Source organism: Microchirus variegatus (assembly GCF_963457635.1).
Source record: "Microchirus variegatus genome assembly, chromosome: 16".
NCBI lineage: Eukaryota > Metazoa > Chordata > Actinopteri > Pleuronectiformes > Soleidae > Microchirus > Microchirus variegatus.
This window is the reverse complement of record NC_139817.1, coordinates 2,413,760-2,425,236: the sequence shown is the minus strand read 5'-3', so window position 1 is coordinate 2,425,236 and position 11,477 is coordinate 2,413,760. Positions and strand designations below refer to the sequence as shown.

At 36.6% G+C, this 11,477-nt stretch overlaps 1 protein-coding gene across 1 annotated transcript in view; it reads left to right on the top strand.

The window, feature by feature from the left end:
• The window catches only part of ptpro (protein tyrosine phosphatase receptor type O), a gene marked incomplete at its 5' end in the record, with an annotated part of 20,734 nt that extends 9,519 nt beyond the window's left edge, over positions 1 to 11,215 (top strand). Inside the window, 11 exons of the mRNA XM_083902841.1 lie at positions 2,714 to 2,797; positions 4,715 to 4,750; positions 5,440 to 5,521; positions 6,109 to 6,199; positions 6,600 to 6,676; positions 6,779 to 6,913; positions 6,990 to 7,112; positions 8,176 to 8,330; positions 8,601 to 8,736; positions 10,888 to 10,998; positions 11,093 to 11,215. Of these exons, the coding sequence (XP_083758967.1) occupies positions 2,714 to 2,797; positions 4,715 to 4,750; positions 5,440 to 5,521; positions 6,109 to 6,199; positions 6,600 to 6,676; positions 6,779 to 6,913; positions 6,990 to 7,112; positions 8,176 to 8,330; positions 8,601 to 8,736; positions 10,888 to 10,992 (1,024 nt within the window). The 3' untranslated portion in view covers positions 10,993 to 10,998; positions 11,093 to 11,215. The remainder of the gene's footprint in view (positions 1 to 2,713; positions 2,798 to 4,714; positions 4,751 to 5,439; positions 5,522 to 6,108; positions 6,200 to 6,599; positions 6,677 to 6,778; positions 6,914 to 6,989; positions 7,113 to 8,175; positions 8,331 to 8,600; positions 8,737 to 10,887; positions 10,999 to 11,092) is intronic.
• Between the last annotated feature and the right edge of the window lie 262 nt (positions 11,216 to 11,477).

The following is an 11,477-nucleotide window of genomic DNA, read 5'->3' as shown; positions in this document are numbered from 1 at the left end:
GCAACAAAGTTCTTCGCGCGGTTTCAAGATTTACATTTTGGAAAATTCCGAAAAACGGTTCAATGTTTCAGGTGCAAACGTGTTTGTCCTCAGATCCTGATCCTGGATCCTCGTCTGGTTTCTTTATTTACGTCCTAAAAATACGCATTTTGTAGGTTTATCGATACGCAGATGACGCCACGCTGTTCGTATAACAGTATAAAATGTAAAGAGATATGAAGTTTGATTTATAATAATACATTCATTTCTAGATTTGATCACACAGCCCGGTGTTCCTCAAGGCTGGATTCTGGATCCGTTTCTTTTCTTGATTCATACCCTGAACATACGCATTCTGTAGGTTTATTGATACGCAGACGACGCACAACTGTTCGTATAACAATATAAAATGTAAATAAATATACAGTATAATTATAATTTCGGACGGACAATCAAGAACTTTGTTGATTGATACCAGAAAAACGACATAAATTCTTTTCTAGATTTGATCAAAGAGCCCGGTGTACCTCAAGGCTGGGTTCTGGATCTGTTTCTTTTCTTTATTTATACTCTATATTTACACATTCTGTAGCTTTATTTATACGCAGACGATGCACAACTGTTCATACAACAGTATAATTGTTATTTCAGACGGACAATCACAAACTTTGTTGAATGAAAAACGGAAAAACTAGAATCGGACTAAAATCGGACTCATTTCAGTCCGCTTTAAAAACAAAATTCAAGGATTAGCTTTGATTGGATTTTTCGTAACAGCGAATCACAACAACAACACGACGTTCGCGATGTCATTAAGTTCTTCGACACCGCGACACTAACCGTGAAAGCAAAACGTACGGTTTTTTTCTAGTTAGCATCGGTTCTCGATTCGATCACAGAGCCCGGTGTACCTCAAGGCTGGATTCTGGATCCGCTTCTTTTCTTAATTCAAACCCTGAACATACGCGTTTTGTAGGTTTATTTTATACGCAGACGAAGCACAACTGTTATATATAAGAGTATATGTGACTAACTTTTAATTGTTATTTCATTACGGATGACATTTATACCAATAACATATAACGACTAACATTTATCCGCATCAACGCATTCTGTAGGTTCATTGATACGCTGATGACGCACAACTGTTCACGTAAAATTATCATTATTATTATTTCAGACGGACAATCAAGAACTTTGTTGAATTAAAACAGAAAAACTACGATTGGACTAAAATCGGACTCCGTTTTGAAGCAAAATTCCAGGATTAGCTTTGATTGGATTTTCGTAACGCGAACATTTATCCGCAAAAACGCATTCTGTAGGTTCATTGATACGCTGTGACGCACAACTGTTATATATAAGAGTATATTTGACTAACTTTTAATTATTATTTCATTACTGGTGACATTTATACCAATAACATATAACGACTAACATTTATCCGCATCAACGCATTCTGTAGGTTCATTGATACGCAGATGACACACAACTGTTATATATAAGAGTATATTTGACTAACTTTTAATTATTATTTCATTACTGGTGACATTTATACCAATAACATATAACGACTAACATTTATCTGCATCAACGCATTCTGTAGGTTCATTGATACGCTGATGACGCACAACTGTTCACGTAAAATTATCATTATTATTTCAGACGGACAATCAAGAACTTTGTTGAATTAAAACAGAAAAACTACGATTGGACTAAAATCGGACTCCGTTTTTTAAAACAAAATTCAAGGGTTAGCTTTGATTGGATTTTCGCAACGCGAACATTTATCCACATTAACGCATTCTGTAGGTTCATTGATACGCAGATGACGCACAACTGTTATATATAAGAGTATATTTGACTAACTTTTAATTATTATTTCATTACGGATGACATTTATACCAGTAACATATAACGACTAACATTTATCTGCATCAGCGCATTCTGTAGGTTTATTGATACGCAGATGACGCACAACTGTTAATAAAAGAGTATATTTTACTAACTTTTAATTATTATTTCATTACGGATGACATTTATACCAGTAACATATAACGACTAACATTTATCTGCATCAACGCATTCTGTAGGTTCATTGATACGCTGATGACGCACAACTGTTCACGTAAAAGTATAATTATTATTTCGGACGGACAATCAAGAACTTTGTTGAATAAAAGCTAGAATTGGACTAAAGTCAGACTCATTAAAGTCTGTAACTAAAAACAAACAGAAATTTGAGGATTAGCTTTGACTGGATTTTCCTGAACAAACTGCATCAGTGAGTCACGACGACGACAACAAGTTCTTTTTTTACGGGCGGCCGACGCTTTGGGTTTGACGTCGCCAAACAAAACCGCGAACTGTTCGTATAGAATGTAGGTTTCCCCCGGCTGAGTGTTGCATTGTGGGCCGGGCCACGCCACGCCGGGCCGGGCTGGGCTGGGTGGACACAATGATGTCACAGACTCTGGACGGAGGTTGTTTAAAGCGAGACAGAGCAGCCATTGACGTCCAACAGACTCCTGTTGTCCCCCCGAGAGACAACGGGACACTTTCTGAGCGGCTGCATGATGCATTAACTCTGTGTTCAGCACTAATGTGCCTCTATACTAATGGAACACCATGTTCTGTCCCCCAACCTATCGCCCCCTGGTGTGTGTTTTCTTGATTTTTTTTTTTTTTTTCTTCCTTGTTTGTGTTTTTATTTTCTTATTTGAACCCCCTTCAGGCGAAGAAGCCTCTTTGCCTTCCTTACCCTACTGCCATCCTGCCTTTGGACTGACTATCTTTTGGCTTTTTATATTAATCCTTGGTAAGTAAGCACCTGCTGGCCAGAACCACTGCACCTCCGGGGCATGACTCAGCAGAGCCACAGCCAACAGTGTTGATCACAGACAGAGTTTCAGGCTCCATTTCAACCCAATATTAGAGTTTAGTCAGGATTCTTCTGGTTTTGACCAAATCCCCTGAAAAGAATCAACCCCTTTTCATTTCTGGGTCATTGATTTTTTTTTCTCCATGTTCTTTTTTTCTCCATATTAGCACTTTAATTAAATATGTAATATCAATCATACTTTCATTTATGTCACTTTTATGCAAAGTTCTAAATTGTTTTAACTAATTAAATAATCAATTAATTAATTAAATAATGAATTAATTAAATAATTAATACATTATTAAATTAAATAATTATTAAATTAATTAATTAATTAATTAATTATTTTATTTATTTATTTATTAAATAATAATCAATACATTATTTAATTAATTAATAAATACATTATTTAATTAATTAATTAATTTTTGGGTCATTGTATTTTCCTCCATGTTTGCATTTAAATCAAATATATAATGTCAATCATACCCCCATGTATTTTGTTGATTTTAACGCAGACAATACTCTTCTATGGGGGCTAACCCCAAAGACATCAAACGTTTTAGGTAATAAAAAAATACTTCCCCTTTACATAAAAAAATACAGAAATACAGACTTAATTTAGTAATAAGAAGTAGAGGATAATTTTTTTTTTTATCAACTTAAAGCTTTTAAATTAAATATAATTTACTAATTTATAGCTAATTTAATTTAATTCAAGGAAACACTTACAAATTGCAAAAAATAAAATGAAATTAAATAAATAAAGGTAAAAAAATGATTCTGCATCTGTGACACATTTACTTTTACTGTTTCTGTCCAATAATAAAAAGTATTTGTCAAAGAAAATACTAGATGCAGATCATTTTGTCAACAACAAGGGCCCTAAATATGAGCCTTGTTGAACACCAGATTTAAAGAACAGTTTTATTTATCTGTAAATTATATTACGTTAATATTTTGATATCCGTCTGATCATGGGATTTGAGAAAACCAGAATTATACTCTATTATATATTATACTCTCTCCTACACTGAAATTCCACTCTTATTCTGAAGGAAACAGGAAGTCTCGTTGAACTTTGTCTCGTCAACGCTGTGTCTGTGGGTCAAGCTCTTAAAAAGTTACACTCGGCATGTTCCTTTTTTAACGTGTGCGCGATGTAGCATGCTGCTAACTGACGATGCTAACCGTGGCTTTGGGTTGTGTCTTGCATGCCGTCGTGTGTCTTTGCCGCCGTAGCAGCGAGACTGTGTTAGCGCTCCGTAGAACAGTTTAACGTACGTGTTCTATATGTTTAACGATGCATGCGTCACAGAGTTTAAATCAGATTATATCTAAACACAGACGCATGACGTGTTCCGTGTAAATAGAAGCATGTTTCATGTTTTAGGCGACATTGTTTATTGTATTAGAAATATATATATATTCATTGTTTTTATAGGTTTTTAGTGACGAGGTGAGTTTTCTGAGGTTAGAAGGATGTATGGGGGGCCAACGCTGCCAGAATTACAATGAATACTTTTAAATACATATCTCAATGTGTGACAGGAAGAAACATATTTAATACAAATACACATATGTATATGAACTTTAAAAATACAAAAATGTATATGCTGTAATTATATTTCATTTTAATGTTGGCAGACTTGTCCCCACATTTATTAAACTTAATCAATTACTATTATTATCAAAATATTTTTTCAAATTTAATAATTTAACATAAAATGCACATTTTTTGTCACATTGGTTGACAGTAAAATAAAGCCATAAATTAAATTAAATTATTAAATTATTTATGATTTTATTGTAATTTATAATCACGAGGACAATTGTTGTTTGTGTATTTTATAGGAGCAAGACAGCTTTAAAGAAACGGAAGCTAACAAGGTAACACGACTAAACAACAACGTGTGTTCGTGGCCTTCATCGTTCTCTTTTCATTCATTCATTTATTTATTTACTCTGTGTGTGTGTGTGTGTGTGCTGCCGTAACGCTAATTCAGCCGGAAAACGTCGGAAAAAAGTGTTTTAAATTCAAGTCGAAACAGAATCAACAGATGAGAAGAAACTGAAGGAGAGAAAAACAAGAATGTGGGAACGTAGAAATGTTAATGTGGTTAAAGTAAAAAAAAAAAAAATTTCTTCTATTACCACAAGGTGGCAGCACAAAGTCAGGATTTAGTTAGTGGACTTCATGTGTTTGCAGAAGTGATGAGAGATTTACCAGGGTCTCTGAATGCATCTCGTTAGCTGCTCTCGTTTAGCTATGAACCCTGCATTATTTTTACTAGCTCTAAATTTAGAATATATATTTATAATAATAATAATAATACAATTTAGAATAATAACGAAATATACCATTGAATATTTTTTTTTTCTTTCTTTCAACTCATGAACATCATATTTTTAGTTATATTTTTTATTCATTCCGTGAATGTGAAGCATAAACAACAAATATTTGTAAACAATTGTATGCCTGTTTTTTACTTGAATATTTAATTTGTTTTTTTTTGTTTTTTTTTTACAATTTTTGAATTCTGTCTATTTTATTTTATTATTATTTAATGTCTTTTTAGTCTGGTACAGCTCGACGACTTTGACTCTTACTTCAAAGAAATGGGCAAAGACTCGGCGTATAAGTTCTCGCTGCAGTTTGAGGTGAGTTCACTTGCAATTCGTAAGAATTGTTATATTATATATTTTTCACAAGATATTAATCATAAAAACACCTTTTTGCCTGTAAATTTTATTTAAAAAAAAATGTGATTAAATTATTTAATTATTAATTATAATAATTTTTTAATGATTCATTTTTAATTATAATAATTATTTAATGGTCCGTTATTAATTATAATAATTATTTAATGGTTAATTATTAATTATAATAATTATTTAATGGTTAATTATTAATTAAAATAGTTATTTAATGATTCATTATTTATAATAATGATTATTTAATGATTCATTATTAATTATAATAATTATTTAATGATTAATTATAATAATTATTTAATTATTAATTATTTTCCTTGTTGAATTTTGTCATGTGATGGAAACAAAATTAAAATGTTTGTTTTTAAGTCTTTGATTATTTTTATTGTATTGAGATTAACCTTTTTTTGCTGAACAGTAACCAGGAGGAAAAATCTAAATATAAAATTTGTGTTTAACTCTCTGGTGACGACATTGTGATTCTGTGTATTAACATAATTATTTAATCATTATGACGACATACTAAACGTCAGGAGCTGAAAAGCGTCGGCCTGGATCTTTCCCACGACGCAGCAGATCTGCCCATCAACAGACCCAAGAACAGATACACCAACATCCTCCCATGTGAGTCACACTTTCATTTCATTAAATCATTAAATATTCATGCGATTCTTAATCACTGATTCCTGGTTTACAGAAACAGTCTGTACGACAGACGCATGCTTGTAAAATCACTTAGCGGTAAGCGCTATTGTGCGGGAAGTTTTGCGCAGAACCGTCAATGTGCAGCAAAGTAACCGGGCACTTCCTGTTTCGGAAGAACTACTTCCTGTTTGGAGATCATGGTCCCTGGTCTCACATACTAAATTTCAAACAACGGTCAATGTATGGAAAAGTTAGCTCCTTTATTTAAAGCCATAATCGCGCGTTTTTGCTCACATTATTTCATAATCCACGTACATCTGTAGCGTATTTTTCTTAAAACTACGATGTTTTCTTGTTTTTGTGCGATTTATTTCCCCAGACGACTTCAGTCGCGTCAAATTGATCTCGATGCACAACGACGAAGGTTCCGATTACATCAACGCTAACTACATACCCGTGAGTACACGTCAACAAAGTGTACGATGACGTAGAAGTTGTTTTTTTGCGTGTAATTATCGTGTAATTTTTTTTGTTGTCGTTGTCGTTGTCGATCTTCAGGGATACAAACACGCTAAAGAATACATCGCCACCCAGGGTCCGCTGCCGGAAACTCGCAACGACTTCTGGAAGATGGTCCTGCAGCAGAAGTCTCCGATCATCGTGATGCTAACGCAGTGCAACGAGCGTCGGAGGGTCAGTCTCGCGTCGCTATGTACGAAAGAGTTCGTTTTTCCTCGACGTTGAACCAACAAAGGTGCTTTGTTTTCAGGTGAAGTGCGACCACTACTGGCCGTTCACGGACGAGCCCGTCATGTACGGAGAGATCAGCGTGGAGATGCTATCGGAGACCGAGGATCCGGAGTGGATCATCAGGAAGTTCAGACTGGGATACGTGAGTTTACCAAGCTGAGGGGCGGGGCCTAACATCAGGTCGATTTTAAAGCTAAAAGTTTGAGTAGCTAAACAAATAAAACTGCATGTTTACGATATTTGCGAACTTACTACCCTGACATTTGTACGATGTTTTTGACGCCTAACTAACCTGACATTTGTACGATTTTTGACATCTGACGAACCTGACACTTGTACGATGTTTTTTGATGCCTTACTAACCTGACATTTGTACGATGTTTTTGCCGCCTTACTAACCTGACATTTGTACGATGTTTTTGCCGCCTTACTAACCTGACATTTGTACGATGTTTTTGATGCCTTACTAACCTGACATTTGTACGATGTTTTTGCCGCCTTACGAACCTGACATTTGTACGATGTTTTTGATGCCTTACTAACCTGACATTTGTACGATGTTTTTGCCGCCTTACGAACCTGACATTTGTACGATGTTTTTGATGCCTTACTAACCTGACATTTTTACGATGTTTTTGCCGCCTTACGAACCTGACATTTGTACGATGTTTTTGATGCCTTACTAACCTGACATTTGTACGATGTTTTTGACGCCTTACTAACCTAACATTTTTGAGTTTTTCGTCACCTTACTACCCAGACATTTTTACGATGTTTTTGCCGCCTTACTAACCTGACATTTTTACTATGTTTTTCGGCGCCTTACTAACCTGACATTTGTACGATGTTTTTGCCGCCTTACTAACCTGACATTTGTACGATGTTTTTGCCGCCTTACTTGCCTGACATTTGTACGATGTTTTTGACGCCTTACTAGCCTGACATTTGTACGATGTTTTTGCCACCTTACTAACCTGACATTTTTACGATGTTTTTGCCGCCTTACGAACCTGACATTTGTACGATGTTTTTGACGCCTTACTAGCCTTTTTTACGATATTTGACGTTTTTCTACCTAGGCTTTTTGTTACGATCACACCTTACTAACCCGACACTTTTACGATGAAAATAAAAGGCCAACGTCAAATATAAGACTGAAGAACCTCTCGTTAGACATTACTTGACGTCTCCGTCGCCCCCTACAGGCTGATGAGAGTCAGGACGTCCTCCACCTGAACTACACCTCGTGGCCGGATCACGGCGTGCCGACGGTGAACGCCATCGAGAGCATCCTGCAGTTCGTCCACATCGTGCGTCAGCAGGCGAACAGGACCAAAGACCCCATCGTCGTCCATTGCAGGTTAGGCCACGCCCACTCACTCCGTGTCATTCTACACTGTAAAAAGCAAAATGATCGGAAGTGTCAAAAATGTGGTTTTTCGCTAACAGGAAACGAAGCGTCTCGACTGAAAGACTCTAAAGTCACCGAGCGGGAAATCAATGCAATAAAAGCTCAATTAGACGAATGATGTCACGTCCATTATGTCGTATATTCTGGTCTGTTTGTGGTCGTTACGGTAACCGAGTCTGATGATGTGTGTGTGTGTGTGTGTGTGTGTGTGTGTGTCAGTGCCGGAGTGGGCAGGACCGGGACCTTCATCGCTCTGGATCGACTCATGCAGCACATCAGAGAACACGAGTTCGCCGACATCCTGGGGATGGTTTCTGAGATGAGGTCACATCGTCTGTCCATGGTCCAGACGGAGGTGAGTCTGAAAACACACACACACACACACACACACACACACACACACACACACACACGTCAATAAATAATAATAATAATAAATAAATAAAATCAGGTTCAGGCTTTTTATGAACGTCAGGGTCACGAGGGAAATCGCGAAAAAACATCTGCAGAATGTAAACGTAAACCGCTTTCGCTAAATTAGCTTAAAAAAAATCTCCACAATTAGCTTAAATTTGATAATAATTTTATGCTAACGCTATTTATTTTTCTTTTCCTGCCAAAATTTTAATTCACCCCCGAGTTCGTGAAGGCTAACATATTTTGGGCCCTACGTGATATTTCACGCAAAGAGCGTAGCTATATTTCCGAATAAAAATTAAACGGTACGATGTGTACGACTTACTGTTTACTTACTGATTTACTGTTAGACCAATACGATTAAACAAGTTTGTTTTGACGCAGCCATTTTGGAACGCTAACTCAGGTCACGTGAGATTACTCCGAGTTTCAGAGTTTTCCGAGTTCCGACAACAACAACAAACGGAATGCATCTCTTCCGTAATAAGAGTTAGATGGCGCTGTTTTCATTTTCGTCTCAGTCCCAACGCCGTTTGGCTTTCGCGACATCAAAAACAATATTTGTGCATACCGAACTCGAGGCTAATGTTGCGTTCCATTTGTAGTCGGAACTCGGAAATTTCCAACTCAGAAACTCTGAGTAACCTCACGTGACCCGAGTTAGCGTTCCAAGATGGCTGCCTCTGCTACTTTTACCTTTTAATCGTATTTGTCTCACAGTGAATCAGTCGTACTGTTAATTTTTATTCGTAAAATATTGCTACGCTCTTTGCGTGAAATATCGCGTAGAGGTTGTTATCGACTCGTACTGCTAGCTTGAAATATGTTAGCCTTCATGTTTTTTTCGCGACATCAATAAAGTTTGAGTAGCTAACAAAAATAAAACTGCATGTTTTAGATGTTTGCGAACTTACTACCCTGATATGCGATGTTTTTGACACCTTACTAACCTGACATTTTTACGATGTTTTTGAAGCCTTACTAGCCTTTTACGATATTTGACGTTTTTCTACCCAGGCTTTTATTATGATCACACCTTACTAGCCTGACATTTTTACGATATTTGAAGCCTTACTAACCTGACATTTTTACGATATTTGAAGCTTTACTAGCCTGACATTTTAACGATGTTTTTGAAGCCTTACTAGCCTGACATTTTTACGATATTTGAAGCCTTACTAACGTGACATTTTTACGATATTTGAAGCCTTACTAGCCTGACATTTATACGATATTTGAAGCTTTACTAGCCTGACATTTTTACGATATTTGAAGCTTTACTAGCCTGACATTTTTACGATATTTGAAGCCTTACTAGCCTGACATTTTTACGATATTTGAAGCTTTACTAGCCTGACATTTTTACGATATTTGAAGCCTTACTAACCTGACACTTTTACGATGTTTTTGCCGCTTTACTAGCCTGACATTTTTACGATATTTGAAGCTTTACTAGCCTGACATTTTTACGATATTTAAAGCCTTACTAAGCTGACACTTTTACGATGTTTTTGCCGCTTTACTAACCTGAAATTTTTACGATATTTGAAGCCTTACTAGCCTGAAATTTTTACGATATTTGAAGCCTTACTAACCTGACACTTTTACGATGTTTTTGCCGCTTTACTAGCCTGACATTTTTACGATATTTGAAGCTTTACTAGCCTGACATTTTTACGATATTTAAAGCCTTACTAAGCTGACACTTTTACGATGTTTTTGCCGCTTTACTAACCTGAAATTTTTACGATATTTGAAGCCTTACTAGCCTGAAATTTTTACGATATTTGAAGCCTTACTAACCTGACACTTTTACGATGTTTTTGCCGCTTTACTAGCCTGACATTTTTACGATATTTGAAGCTTTACTAGCCTGACATTTTTACGATATTTAAAGCCTTACTAAGCTGACACTTTTACGATGTTTTTGCCGCTTTACTAACCTGAAATTTTTACGATATTTGAAGCCTTACTAGCCTGACATTTTTACAATATTTGAAGCTTTACTAACCTGACATTTTCGCGATATTTGACACCTTATCGTGACCCACTTGACATTTAACCCAAACGTTGCGTTCACGTCCCGCAGGAACAATACGTGTTCATCCATCAGTGCGTCATGTTGATGTGGCAGAAGAAGAAGCAGCAGTCCATCACGTCCGACTTCATCTACGAGAACGCCAGCAAGACATAATGACACGTGAGTCGCACCCGTTTTTTTACGTTTTCGAATTCAAACGCCGTCGCTTTAAACCCGACGCGTCTCACCGCCCGCCCTGTGCTTCGTCTCGCAGGCCGTGGCCACGCCCACTCTCCACAGACGGCTTCAGGCGAGGAAGAAGAAGAGGAAGTTCTTCGTCGTCAGAATCGAGAAAAAAAAACCTCCGAACATCGACAAACAAACAACAACAACACGAGCAAATTCACGAAAAAGAGAAGAAGAAAATTCTTTGTTTTGGTTTGAATTGGTTGAAAAAGCCTGACACGAGGACCGAGGAGCGTTAGCGTTAGCGTTAGCGAGCTCCGTCTGCTGATTGGACGTCTGTGCTGTGACGAGTCGTCACGATGAGTCAGCAATTTTTTGTTTTTTTTATCATCTGTGTTTTTTAAATCTCAGGAGTCGCTGAAAGGAAAGACGACGACGAAAAAAACTAACAAACAAAAAACGCCGGGAATCTT